Raw genomic sequence first — 14,546 nt, 5'->3', positions numbered from 1 at the left:
TCAAAGGCATCCCTCGTTCCAACTTGAACTGGAAAAAAATGCACGTCAAGATGAGAGAGAAAAAGGGACAAATAGCCTATGTTCCAACATATTGACCGCCTCTGCGGGTAAACCTTAGCCTCAAAATGGTTGAATTTTGAGATTTCTCAGGCGTAAGATGCCCGACCGACTCCTCATTTTCAGCCCCGTATTCATGGTTTCAATTGAGAGTCCAAATGTATTGCTACTTTGAAGGGAAAATCCTCACACGTGATGGATACACTTTGAGTTGGATTTTTTAAAATGTATTTAATAAGGGAAAACACATAGTCATAAACATATTTATATTCATGTTAATGAACATGTCGTGTTGTATGTCAATATGTAAGATTGTAGCGCAGGGCTAATTTCCATCTGGTGTCCCCTGTGTAGGTTGAAGATCAACCACGACACGCTGTACCAATGGAAAGGATGCTCTGCTGGATCGCACACGACGAAAGGCTGTTGCCCGCACGTGGACCAATTGGAAAAGGAACTTACGTGAGCAGTACAAGAGAGAAGTTGATCCCAGTATCCGCTAATAAGGTAAGATGGCGGCGGCGCTCTGAGCCGGCGATGGCAGTCACGAGTAAGTGAAGTTTTATACAAGATACGCTTTATTTCTTTATCGGTTTATCTCTTCTCCATTTTGAAATGAATGACCGCATGGGCCGCTGTGTATTGCGTTATGGGGAATGGTCTTTGTCGCCTGGCACTTTCGGGCATGTCAAGTCTACTTTGTGCATATACAAGCCGTCCCCTTGACTCGGTCATCGTTTTCGGAGTTACAAATCCGCCTCGTATGCCAGAAAATACGGTATTTCACCTGAAAACATTGCCGACAAGATTGAGCCCGAAAACGATGCCGACAAGATTGACCCCGAAAACGATGCCGACAAGATTGACCCCGAAAACGATGCCGACAAGATTGACCCCAAAAAAACAATCCCACAGAAGATAGGAAGGATCTGACAGAAAGCGCCAAATATACAATAGGAGTTCAAACCCAACCACTCAGAGTGTTGCGGACGGTGCGTAAAACTGACCGGCGCAGTGGCCATGGCCTTTCTCTGCTTCGGCCGGGGGCCAGCCTCAAATGAAAAGGAAAAGAATGTCTGCTTCGGGGAGCTAGTGGGCACGGATCGTGGCCTCGCCTCCACCCTTGCTTCTCTTTGTTACTGCGAGCCGGAGCCGGCACCCTGGCCGTGGCGGGCGCCGTCCAGATTCACGCCGGTTCCGCGGGCGCCGGCGGACGCACCGTCCGCCGTAGACGACGTCCGCCGACTTTTGCCAGCGCCTGCCGGACGACGAGAGGGGAGTTTGATTTCGGGGCGCCCCATGGGGCCTCCTCATCGTTGACCACGGCTCAAAATGGCTTCCGTACGAATGGAAATCAGACGGCCCGGTCGGGCTGTAGCCGCGCCTCGTCACCTTGTCCCGCGGGTGGCGGGTTATTGGTTCCGCCCCCGTTGGTCTGTGAGCAGACGTGGGCGTGTCGGGCGGCGGCGGCGGCGGCGGCGGCGTCGTCCTCGTGGTGGTGGTGCTGGTTGTCTTTGCCGTGCTGGTTGCTGTGCAGCTTATATTTCATCAGCAGGATGAAGATGAAGACCAAAACGGACGCCACGATGATGCCGCCCAGAATCAGGATCATGGTCCCGCCCAAAAACTGGAACCAACCACAGCCGTCAGTATCATGACATCACCCGCGGGACAATTACAGGACTGGCTGACATTTTCAGGACGTCGACCACACTCGCCATCCAAACAAACTGGAGTGGAGCCCGCGAGTCCCCCGGAAAGCACTCTGGCTGGAGGCGGTCTACACGGAAATCCAGCACGGCGCCCCTCAGGTTTTTGGCAGCCCTACCTTGCTACCCGTTTTTTTTTTGTACGGGTACTCCGCTTTCCTATCCGCTTGTAAACACGCGTGCAGGCTAGGCTGGCCCAACACTCCAAATTGCCTACTAACCCCAGAAGTGCAAGCCGGCATACGGATGTCCTTTTAACCGCAACCCTGCAAACGCACGACGGGGGACGAAAGGACGCAAGGCACAAGTGGCCAAAGGAGCAAAGGGGACGGCCACGCCGCCCCTCCCGCCGTACCTGGTCTCGGATGGAGTGGCATCTTCCGTATTCCGGTTCGGTGGTGAAGGCCACGCATCCCAGCATCTTGGTTCCCGTCAAGGCGGTGAGCCCGTCGTCGTAGACCGCCAGGACGCACAGGTCGTAGTCGCGCGACGAGGCCAGGTCGCCCAGGAGGAAGTACTTGCGAACGGCCGGGATCATCCTGCCGGCAGAAGGCAGAGCCATCTCAGCCGGCCGCTTCGCCGCAAAACCCTGGGCTGTCCGCCGCCAAACCGATAGGGTGGGGCTTTCCACGCGGCCTTATTCTACGGCCAAGCCGACGACGAATAAGCATCCGCTCGGCACTTATTTGCCGGCCCTCCACCTCATACCGACTGGCCGCCCCCGCCCGGCCTGGCGCCCCACCCATTGACGTGTCCGGACCCCACGGGATCACCTGTATATGAGGAAGTCGTCGGCGGAGCTGTTGTACTGGATCTGGTAGGCGCGCACGCCGGGGACGTGGTTCTGCGCGGGCCACGTGACCAGCGCGCCGCTGGCCGTCAGTTGGGATACGCTGACCCGCCGCTGACCCCCCCCGGCATTGGACTGAATGGAGGTGGGCACGTCCGAGGGTCCCGGCTCGGCCCGCTCCCGTCCGGGTTCCGGACGCGGGGCGGGGTTGACTGCCAGCTCCACCGACGCCGTGGCCTCGCCGGCCGCGTTGGAGGCGATGCAGGTGAATTTGCCCGAATCCTGTGGGGGGTGCAGTAAGGAGGGAGGGAGGAAGGGGGTAGGGATGGGCTTTTGAGGGTCTGGCCCAGGAGGAGCCGGCCGGCGGGCGGGCTTTTGGGACGGACCTTCACGGAGGCTTTTCGGATATCCAGTGAGCCGTTTTCGTAGCAGGCGGTGCGCGAGGTGTTGCCCATCAGCTTCCCGTCGGGGCCGACCCAGTGGGTGGACGGTTCAGGATCCCCCACCGATTTACAGCGCAGGCTCACCTCCTGGCCCTCCGTCACGAACATCTTGGAGGTGTGACGGGTGATCATGGGCGGCTCGCACACAAACTCCTCCTGTTGGAGCAGAGAGATTTCGTGCAAGATGAGATGACATTCCCGGGGGATTGACTGGGTTGCTTAAGGGCGCTGAAAGGAGACCGGAAGGAGACCGGAAGGAGACCGGAAGGAGACCGGAAGGAGACCGGAAGGAGGTCTGTGACCCTCCTGGCTTCTTCCCACTTCCTCAAAAGCAAAAGTGCAAACGGCATCGCCTCTAACGGCAAACTTCAGGGGTTAGCCCCTAAGCCAGGAATGGGCAAAGCGGTCCTCGAGGCCCGCTGCGGGTGCAGGTTTTGCTTCCAAGGGATGCAGCACAGACACTTTGCCCCATGGGATTCCTGCAGAAAACAAGGAGCACCTGACTGCAATCCACTGATTGCACTTGTAGGACACCAGATTGGCGAAAAAGGTGTCCTCTTTACGGCCCGGAATGAAAACCAGCACCAACTGCGATCCGCAGTGGAATAGTGTGCTCACCCCCGCGCCCCACGGCGGAATAGTGTGCCCTTGTGGGCCGTGGACGGCAATTTCCACAAAGGACAAAAGGGGCGTCTTTGAAACAAACTGCACGGGTGTGCGGTCAACGGCAGAGCCACCTCTCGGATGGTCCAGAAGTACTTCCCGGCGAGGTCCCTCGGGGAGGCGCAGGTCTCCAGGTCATCCTCGCGCGTGAGCCGACGCAACCACACCAGCTCGCAGTTGCAGTGCAGCGGGTTGCCACCGAAGCTCAGAACCAAGGCGCTCAGCGGCGAGCCCTTCATTTTGGCGTACACCGGGATACGCAGGAAGAGTGGGTCGGGCGGGATCTTCTTCAGTTTGTTGGACGTCATGTCCAGCCTGAGCAAAGCCAACAGACGGAAAATTGAGCTGACCGGAGGTGGCGGGGCGGGGCGGGGCGGGGCAGGACGAGACACGACACGGCACGGCGCGGCGACCGTCACCTGGCCAGCTTGTGCAGATTGGAGAAGATTCCCTCGGGGACGCTCTCGATCAGATTGTGGTCCAGGCTGAGCGTGTTGACGCTCACCAGCAGGGAGACCGTCTCCCACGGGACCTCGGCCAGGTTGTTGTAGCTCAGGTCCAGGTCCTCCAGGGTCTCCAGGAAGTCCTGCCCGGAGACGGCCCGCGGCCAAAACTTGCTTTGCTAGCCCGAGATCATTGCTAAATGCCTATCATTTCAACCGATAGAGCCGTGGGATGATCATGATTGCACGCTCCGAGTTTGTCACGGTGGCCCAAGACTTTTTGGGCTGCTCCGTTTCTGGCCAGGGCTCACCTGAAAAGCTCCCTGGGAAATCCGGTGCAGCTGGTTGTTGGCCAGGATGAGGTGGCGTAGGTTGACCAGGCCCTGAAAGTGGCTGTCGTCCAACGTGGTCAGACGGTTGGCGTCCAGGTGGAGCGCGTGCAGGTCCTGTAGGTCGGCGAAGGCCAACGGCCGGATCTGACTGATGGTGTTCCGGCTCAGTGTCAGGTGGATCTGCCGCCGCGACAACAATACGTTCACTGCCCGATCCCCGCACCAATCCGTTAACAGCCGTCTCCCCGCCACTGGCAGTGGCAAAAACGGCGAGGTGGACGAGCCAAATACGGACGGCGACGAGCGCACCGACGCGAGGCGACCCTCACCAGACTAGACATGTTGGCAAAGTCTCGCTGCCTCAGCGTGGTGATGAAGTTGTCCATGAGGCGTAGCTCGGCCGTCTGCCTGTCGATGTTGGGCGGCACGAAGAGCAGGCCCGTCTTGGCGCACAGGACCGTGTAGGACGGCAACAGGTTCTGACACGTGCAGCGTTTGGGACACAACATGGGCGACCCGGTGGCCGAGAGCAGCGAGCACGCCGCTGCCGCCGCTAGGAGCAGCGACGCCCACTGCGGGACCCCCATTCTCACGCCCCTGCACGCGGGGAAGCACAAAGAAAGGCACATGGTCTACAAACGACGCCATACCAAGTCAGATCAAGTCAACAAATAACGCAATTCAAGCCGACGTCACACAAACCGCCGCAGATTTTGAGGTTCCGAACCTTGTCGGAGCTACCGAACGCCACCGCTTTCCTGTATTTGCCCGTTCCCCGAACTTTACTTTAGTGTAAAATCAAATTGGATTTTTTTTAGTACCTGAAGAGGCCGTTGGAGTGGCTTCTGACGCCGAGGCGGAGCTAAGGACCGCACCGCCTCCCGATCGGCTGGGCCGGCCGTTCCCCATTGGCCCGCGGGACGTGTCCAATACTCATGAGATGAAATGAAGAAGCTGCATGTAAAAGAAGAACAGACAAAGAACAAAAGCGTCAATCATTTAGTCTCGGGTGAGTGGCGGACGGACGGACAAGCCCGGGTGTACGTGCGTGGATGCCAAACGTCCCCGTCACTCTGGCGGGGACGTATCTGTGACGGCGCGGCGACACGAGAGCTCGGTGGCAAAAACCAAAGAGATGATACAGCAACGTTCCCCGCGTAGGCACGCCCGCACGTGTACCTGCGCCAGGCAGAAAGGCCAACAGAGAAGTTCCAGTAGCAAAGTCATCTGCTCTTCCCGGAGACAAAGATTATTTATAGACGCGGCGTACACACGTGTGGACCCGGCGCGCTGAGTACACGCACGCTTTCACGGCTCACAAAAGCAAATGGAGATGAAAGATGGCCTGTGTGGAAACCCAAGCGGGGTACAAAATAACCCGGCGTGCGTTCCCATGGCCAGCAGCCCGTTGAAACGCCTTCACGTCGTGGCTGTCTCCCATTCCCCCCGTAGTCGTGACGCTCAACTCTACCCTGCGATCGTGAATGCCCCGAGAGAGTTTGGGCCGAACAAAGCCACTGCGTGCCAACTCCTTCTATTTCATAGAGCGGCCCGCATCTGATTGTTTTCCTTTCAATGTCAACTTTGAAAATCCTTGGCTGGCCAATCCCGGAGCCGAGTGACGCCATAGCGCCTCGCTGCCCTCCCACTTGACGCGGGAGCCGAGATCCGGCACCCTATCTTCCAAAAGCGCTTGGATTGCCCCCAGTGCCCTCCCCAAATGCCCAGCCCGCCCGAGGCCCACTTTTCCAGCCGATATTGCGGCCCCCTTTCCGACGGAGAACGTTTCGGTGGGAACCCTCAAAGGTTCCTTTTCTGTCGAGTGTTAGGTGTCAACGGCTTCTGAATGTCCGTCTATGATATGGTGGTTTTCCACTCTTTTCTTCCCATGGAAGGCTGACTCCGGGAGTGGGGTTTGAAGCGTGTCACGCGCCATCGGAAGCACCCGTGTTTTGTCGCGTTGGCGCCGATCTTTACGTCATGCAAAGTTGAAGCGCCCCAAACCTCTGGCGCTCTACTGGTTAAACGGGCGCGTGTCGGCGCCCGCCCTTTCTCGCGCCATTACACGGGCGGCTCGTCTGGGAACTCGTTGCGCCACGGGAGGCGGGGCGGCAGATGGCTGAGGAGAGAGTGAGCCGGCACTGGGACCGCAGTGCCTCTGCCTCAGCTCTTCTCTGTGAGAGCGAAAAAAAATACCCTGACCTGATTTCTTCCTGAGTTAGGTGCAAAAAAAACTGGAAGAAAATGATGCCAGTGAATATTACATTCAAAGATATCGTTTTAATCTCAGAAATGGAAAAGATCTATACAAAGAAGACGGAGCCAAGACATGTCGTAAAGATCAATCTGGACCATTTCTTTTCACCGAGGTGGAAAAAAAAACAATTACATCACAATTGAAGTGCTGGCTTTTTTCTCAGCTCACAACATTGGGACGGGAAAGCATCCACGTATGAACACGCGCGGAGTCCAACGCGGCGGATGAGAGCACATGAGACATGTCCAGATAACGCCACCAAAGTGGAATCCATGGACTGCTTCAAACGTTGACGCAAAGGAAGGAATTTGCATAAAGGGCTGCCATGGTAACCTGATTGGCACCCAGTCTTGCTGTGTGCGTGAAATGGCAGCTTTGATGTTGGCAGGATGTGGCCAGGGGGAGGAGGGCTGGTGCTCTAAAACTCTCTACGGGCATCAACCCCGCTACCCCTCAGACCAACAAACCCAAAGCCACCCCCCCTCCCCCATTTCATTTCCGCCTTTGGTTTGTTCGTGGCCGTTTCTAATGGAGAATGACATAGACGCACGCACCCGACTTTCCATCCACTATGTGTCGCGTGCGACTGCACGTTTCCGGACGGCAGCTGCGAGCGCACGTACGTCGGCGCCTCGTGAGATCCTCGCAGGTGTTATGGGCTCGCGCTCGAGCGGAGCCGACGCACATGTTAGCGAGGGACGACATCTGGACCCGGTGTAACGCACGTAAATGGGTGCCGAAAAGGGCACTTCATTGCGGTTTGACGCTGGTTACGAGGCCAAGTGAAGGCATAAAAAAAAAAAAAAAAAAAAAACAGCACACCTTCCGCCGGGGCGCCCTTTCTGTGGCCGCTATCTGCCGGAGGAGCGGGCGGAGGTTGACGGGTCTGCGCGTATGTCAACGCCAAGCTCCGGAGACTTGTTTTAGACTCAAGTGGTTAATCGTTGTGACAACAGTGTCGATTCCAATTAGCATCGCGGTCATGTTTCTTTTTCAGTCTTAACACCCGGGCGACACTGCGCAAGATAAAGGCGGGCGGGCGGGCGCCTGGGGCCCGGATGCTCACCCAAATGCTTCTTCATTGAACCCATTTTCACCTGCGTTTGGCTGCCAAGTTCAAATGGAGCAGACACGAGAGGAACCCGCCGAACGATCTCTGCATTTCAGGTTCACCACGGCGACCCACGCAGCAGAGGTTTTATCTCCAGGCCATCCAAGGTTTAGTGGTAGCGTGTGACCTGTTCAACGCCTAAAAGTAGGATTGACAAAGGTTAAGTAGAGAATTGGTGGGCGAGGGCAATGATCACCCCAAAGCCCGGAGAACGTGCCCTTTCTGATCATTAGGGCCAATTTTCCACATGATGCAGCTTTTGTTTGACATTTGAATTTGGCAATTTCTGCCCAACTCCACATCCAGGAGATTTGCCAACTGTGCCACGTGCTGCGTGACGGGCAGACGCCCGTTTGCGCATGCACACATGGCACATTAGAAGGACATGAAGAGACAAAAGGAGGATTATTTTATTCTCCCACTAAAACGTGGATTAGTCATCTGCTCCTTTAATAGAAAACTGACCTCAATATTCCAAGTGTGCACGTGATAGCGTGGGCGTGCTCGAGCGCCTCTCAGGATTTAGCTACACCACGAGGGCAAATCATTAGGAACGGCAACGCTCCCTCCTTTGTCTGAGCAAACACTGCAACCTTGCGGCAGACCTGCCCCGTGAAGTCTCAAATGAGGAACTTCAAAGACAGACGCGGAATTTAAGTAAACCCATTTGTAATGGTCAACGGAAGAGAGAGCTCCGACCTTAAGCACATCCCTAAAGTCGCCAATGCCAAATGGCGAGTTAGCACACGGAGATGAGGGAGGTTTTGAAGGCACCATTGGAATCGGAAGTCGACGAAGCAACGGCCCAAAGCTTCGCCAAATGGAGGAGCGCCCGCCCGAGTGAGCCATGCCATGAAAAGCTTTGGCCACAGAGGAAGAAATGTGGCGTGGGGGCTATCGGTGATGGAGAAACACCAGACCCGCCGATCCCAATATCCCATCTGCAATCTGCGAGCTTCCACCACCCTGTGCGACCGCTCCAGCGGGAGATGGAGGGTTCTTGCGAAAAAAACAAAACATAAAAGGTTTGTTCGTTTGCTAAGCCTGGCTCACACGGTGCCGCCGGCTCACACGAGCGGGGTCGATGCCCCCATCGTACCGCGGCCTTCGTGTGTTCTGGGTGGGCGTGGCCACCTTCACAGGAATTTGCCTTTGGGTGGTCGTTCACCACTTGGGGCCAACTTGGATTGACGCATCTCTCCGAAAAAATAAAACGTCAGCCAAATGTCCTTTTTTCTGCTTATTTGCGGCATCTTTCCTTGCTAACTGGTAACCAAAACAGCAAAACGAAGAAGAAACAAGTCAACATCCGGTGAGAGTGATAGCTCCCTGCGGTGAGGGTGGGGACAGACACCCAGGAGGGAGGGAGGGAGGGAGGGAGGGAGGGAGGGAGGGAGGAAAGAGTCGAGGGAGGGAGGGAGGGACTGAGGCAAGTAATTGTCCTTACGGAGGCAGGGAAGTCTGAAGGAAGGACTGATGAAGAAAGGAGGCTTTTCTCTCTACATTTGCCAACGGATCTCACCTGTTTTCCTCTGCAAAACACTCTGGGAGTGAGCAGATGATATTCCCTGTGCCCACCCTCATAGCGCCAAACCCTAGGCAGACGTGAGCACGCCATTTCGCCTTCCTTCCTCCCTCCCTCCCTCCCTCCCTCCCTCCCTGCCTCCATCCATCCCTCCATCCCTTCTCATGCTCGCCTGATGTATAATAGATGAGGCAGAAACAGGCGCGCGCGGCCGATCAAGTATCAGTGCACATTCCTGCATGATGGGAGGAGGGCGTACGCTCTCACTGCATGGACTAGTATCATTGCCAACGTGTACGCGCCGTGGGGGGACGGCAAAGTGTAATCCCATTACTGCAGCCAGAGGATCAAAAGCAGCTTTCTCGCGCACGCGCATCCTCCATCCATCAGTCATATGCCATCAAGTAATTCTTACCGTCATCGATGAGCAGCTTGAGGAGGCCGTCGAGAGAATTCAGAGAATTACGTGCGTGCGCTGCGGGTTAATTTTCCCCAATCCTCCTCGTACTCCTCCTCTTCTTCCTCCTCCTCGGGGTCTCGGTCCTGGGTAATCAGTCGGCGGTACAAAGGGAGAGCTGGGAGCGCGTCGTCCCGTCAATCAAACGGCCAAAGGCGTCGATGATGGACGGACGATTGGTCTCCCTTCCCCCGTCTCGACCCGGCCAGGCTCCTGGGCCCTCGGCTAGACCGGGTAAAAGAGAGGAGCCGGTTGAACAGAAATCCCATCCAGCTTGCCCCTCGGGATACTGCAGTGCGCGCGCGCGGGGGGGGGGGGGGGGGGGGGGGGGAAACAAGTGTCAATGTGCGCGGACTCGTAGCATCCCTCCGCCAAACGTCGTCGCCACTCCGTCGGAACAACTTGGCAGCCTCTCCTCCCCTTCCCTTCCGCGCGGCAACCGAAGCGAGTTGCGGAGGACGCGCGGGTGCACGACGGACGCAGGCACACGCGCGCCCGGATTGGAAGAAAAAACCCCGCCCCTCCCCGAATGGCGTCTGGATGTCAATCCCAGTTTTGTCTCTTCTGAGATCCCGCCCCTCCAGAGAGCACCAACGAACGGCTCAGCCGTGCCTCCACTGTCATGCACGTGGGAGCAGTTGTGAGCAGTGGACCATAGTGCCGGGAGAAGAGGCCACGCTCCAGACCATTCCATCATTGTTATGGGATGGTGAGATCTCCCCCGGTCAGATAGAAGAGTAGTCGTGCTTGCCGGACTGCGACGGGAGAATTGTGTTCTTCAGATGGAGGCTTTGCACGCACGCACGCACGCACGCACGCACGCACGCACACACACACACACACACACACACACACACACACATTAATTCTCTGTAATGGACACACCTATTCTTTCTGAATAAATGGGGGAGCGGAGCATTCAAAAGATTTGGAAGGAATTTGGAGAAGACAGCGCTGCTTCTTCCCCGCAACAGAACATGCTTTCTGACGCTATCATAAAATGTTGAATTAACTTGACATTAAATGCTCCTTTGAGTAACAGTCACAACCTGACGATCGCCCGACGCGGAGTCGACCTCTGGACGGACCGTGGCCACGGAAACCAAATCTTTTCTGCGGCTGGGGAGCCAAGGGTTAGCAACTGACCAGACGGCGGAGACATTCTTGTTCTGGTGAGCAAACATTCATGTTGGGGTATGAATGTGTGTGTGTGTGTGTGAGTGTGTGTGTGTGTCGCGTCCAAGGAAACAGCGGAAGAAAAATAAAACCTAACAAATACTAGTCTCTGGTGAGGTAAACCGACAGAATATGTCTATAAAACTGCGAGGACCAAGAGTGTCTGACCTAAGGTGAACCCCCATAGCGTGAATATGAGAAGTGTGTGTGGAGACTGGAGTCCCATTGAACAGGATTGCAAGTTACAACCGTCTCTAGAAGCAGAAGCAAGAATCCCTCGCCAATACGCATGGTTGAAGCTTGGGGATTACGGGAGACGGGAGAAAATTAATAGTCACCCTGTTCCAGGAAAGTCAGTTTAGACACTCTAAACTCTGACTCTAAAAATGGTGAAATCAAGGAGACACATTGTGTGTATGGTCCCATCTGGCAACTTGTCCCATTGAGGATTCCCGCTCGCTCGCTCGTGGTGAATGTTAAACAGGGACAAGGAGGAACAGGACTCTTTGACGTTCAAAACGACTGTTCTTGAGCCAGACCTGGACTACATACTGCAGTCGAGATTCTAGTATCACCTTTCACATTAGCGTTGGCAAGGTATTTGTTTATTCCTTAGTTGAATCTTTTTTTTTTTTTATCAAAAAACTTATTGTGGTATGGGATTTTGTTAAAAAAAATCATTTTAAATCCAGTCTGCCATTTGCAATTAATCTATTCATTCATTTCCCTAACCTGTTTATTCCTTATTCCCGTTCTGCCTGCAATAAATATTTATAATAGAATACTTGGTTTGTATGTAATGTTAATGTTTCAAAGAATGCTGCTCTGAATCACACATTTCCATCTTACAAAATCTGGACCTTTTTCTGAAACATTTGGACACCCTTGGGATCGGGCAGGGGTGTCAAACACGGGTTGGTTCACGAGCCGCATTAACGTCAACTCCATTTCCTGTGGGCTGGACCATTTTAGATCTAATATTTATATATTTATATATATCTTAAATTCGATTAAAAGAACTGGATCAAAAGCCCTAAATAGTCCGTTTTTATAGATCTAAAGCAATGTTTATTTGAGCTTTTTTTTTCTTAGTAATGGAAAATTTCTTTTAATCATGTTTTTCATTTGAAATGGAAACAAAATATATTTTTTTAGATTATGTTCCCGCTGTATCCCGAGATTTACTAAGTCATTGTGTTTTTATCTCTCTAATGTGAACCGAAAATAGTTTTGTCTCAAAGGCATCGGCTTTTGTTGAATTGACACAAAACTGCTTTTTATCGTGCTGTATTATTAAATTTGAATAACATTGAAATGAACTGTTATAATATATTTAAGACTTGGAGGATGTAGAGCAGTAACTTTGATGTGGGCGAGCCGTGGAGCGCCAACCTCACGGGAACTAACTGTGCGGCAGACTGGGGCATAACGGCTAGCAACGACAGCAGCAAGAAGGCCAACTCGGAGCAGACCGCGCCGTCCTCGTCATCGGGCTCCTTTGCGTCCAGCGCCACTAACTGGACGGCCAAGGCCAAAGTCACACTCGCGCCTTTCATCAACTCAGGTGCGTGTGCGCCGCAACACCATGTCCAGAACCCGTTACCTGTGTTTTTTATCAAATCTTCTTTATGTCATCAGAAAAAGCCAAGGTGGAGCTAATCTAGTCGCCACGCTCATCCGTTGCTCACACCATCGTCACTGTCCCGTTAGTTTGGAGAAGTTGGTGTCAGAGAGCTGGACTTTGCCAAAGGAGGATTTCTGAGAAGGCCACAGGGGTAACAAGTTCTGGAAAATGGGACGGGCCGATGATTGGGCCTTCTAATTTGAAACATGTGACCTTTGGTGAGGGAGGTCTGAGACAAATACTAATAAACTTACTTTCATTGTGCTGTACTTTTTCATACTTTGCAAAACCACACCATTTCAACTAAGGTAAAAACTTAATAATAACATTAACATCAGCTATTCCCCCTTGTTTAAAAAAAAGAAGATTGAATAATAGCCAGAGAATCAAAATATAATATGGTTGGCTGATGGGGTGGCGAAAAAATGGCAAGTCATTTAATCATTCCAGTTCCGGAAGGAAGGTTTGGACATTTTAAATCAAGTGCTAAATGTATTCTAAAGTGATTGTTAATAAATAAATAAATAAATAAATAAATATATATATATATATATATATATATATATATATATATATATATATATATATATATATATATATATATATATATATATATATATATATATATATATAGATATATATATATATATATATATAGATATATATATATATATATATATATATATATATATATATATATATATATATAGATATATATATATAGATATATAGATATATAGATATATAGATATATAGATATATAGATATATAGATATATAGATATATAGATATATAGATATAGATATATAGATATATAGATATATAGATATATATATATATATATATATATATATATATATATATATATATATATATATATATATATATATATATATATATATATATATATATATATATATATATATATATATATATATATATCTATATATATATATATATATATATATATATATATATATATATATATATATATATATATATATATATATATATATATATATATATATATATATATATATATATATATATATATATTATCATCTATATCTATATATATATAGATCTATAGATCTATAGATCTATGTATATATATATATATATATATATATATATATATATATATATATATATATATATATATATATATATATATATATAGATATAGATATAGATATAGATATAGATATAGATATAGATATAGATATAGATATAGATATAGATATAGATTAGATATATAGATATATATGGGAGAAATCTCAAGGCCTAAGTACTAAATCGGGTTCATTAAAAGACACGCAAGCTTAAAAAAAATCCTTATAAATTAATATAATATTATACTTGTTTATACAACTGTTAACCTGTATAAAATCTCGCGAGAAATTAAATAACTGCATAAAAGTATTTTATTTTGTGAAACGGAAGTCTCCATTTTGAAGGGACGCAATGACGTCATTTCCTTTTTCGCCATGTGACCTCGCAAGCAGCACGATGTTAGCGAGCTCCAAATGTTTGTCGGAAGAATTTGGACTTTGTTCGTCCGTAAAAGAACGTGAGTACATTTTATCATAATAACTCTAAAGTTGGCTATTTGTATCTCTGTTGTACATGCGCCGCAGTTGCAATGTTGCCCTAGTCATGCGCGTAGTAGTAGTTACTGTATTGCCTACATGGCGTCCATGTCTAGTCGGCGTTTGGCTTTGAAGTATGGTAATTATCTCCTTGCAATTGATTTCTCTCTCTTTATTGCGTTTAGTGGGACGTTCTTTCGGCTTTAGTAGCATTTTAACCTGTAACTATTTTTGGTAGGTGTGATAGACGTCGAATTTGCCGATTTAAATGTTAGCATTCCGGACGTGAGGCTTTTGTTCAAAATGGCGACTATTAAAAAAAGTTCATTTGTTCGTTCCTCTAATCTGCCATCTATTAACAAAGTAACAC

The 14,546-nt window shown here is 50.6% G+C and overlaps 1 protein-coding gene and 1 long non-coding RNA gene across 2 annotated transcripts; one reads left to right on the top strand and one right to left on the bottom strand.

Moving 5' to 3' along the window:
• Positions 1-268: 268 nt before the first annotated feature.
• Positions 269-10,115, bottom strand: LOC144200137 (leucine-rich repeat and fibronectin type III domain-containing protein 1-like protein). The gene is made up of 11 exons (XM_077722078.1): positions 9,746-10,115; positions 5,259-5,391; positions 4,767-5,034; positions 4,417-4,617; positions 4,082-4,248; positions 3,737-3,977; positions 2,943-3,155; positions 2,540-2,838; positions 2,122-2,305; positions 1,450-1,684; positions 269-1,315 (listed from the first exon to the last, which is right to left on the bottom strand). Exons 3-11 carry the CDS (start codon positions 5,022-5,024, stop codon positions 1,194-1,196), a joined length of 1,920 nt encoding a protein of 639 aa, XP_077578204.1. The 5' UTR covers positions 5,025-5,034; positions 5,259-5,391; positions 9,746-10,115; the 3' UTR covers positions 269-1,193.
• Positions 10,113-12,851, top strand: LOC144200145 (uncharacterized). Its single transcript, XR_013327053.1, has 3 exons — positions 10,113-10,959; positions 12,381-12,527; positions 12,602-12,851. It is a non-coding gene; the product is annotated as an uncharacterized LOC144200145 (long non-coding RNA).
• The last annotated feature ends 1,695 nt before the right edge of the window (positions 12,852-14,546 follow it).

Source organism: Stigmatopora nigra, chromosome 8, assembly GCF_051989575.1.
Source record: "Stigmatopora nigra isolate UIUO_SnigA chromosome 8, RoL_Snig_1.1, whole genome shotgun sequence".
NCBI lineage: Eukaryota > Metazoa > Chordata > Actinopteri > Syngnathiformes > Syngnathidae > Stigmatopora > Stigmatopora nigra.
The sequence above is the reverse complement of the archived record's forward strand: the minus strand, read 5'-3'. Positions and strand labels throughout refer to the sequence as shown.

Bases quoted from the DNA above. Each gene is read 5' to 3' on its own strand.
- LOC144200137 (XM_077722078.1), bottom strand. From the start codon at position 5,024: ATGGGGGTCCCGCAGTGGGCGTCGCTGCTCCTAGCGGCGGCAGCGGCG. The intron at 3,978-4,081 runs GTGACGGTCGCC...GGCTTTGCTCAG, and splicing joins AATCTGCACAAGCTGGCCAG to GCTGGACATGACGTCCAACA. The intron at 2,306-2,539 runs GTGATCCCGTGG...TTCTGCCGGCAG, and splicing joins GACGACTTCCTCATATACAG to GATGATCCCGGCCGTTCGCA.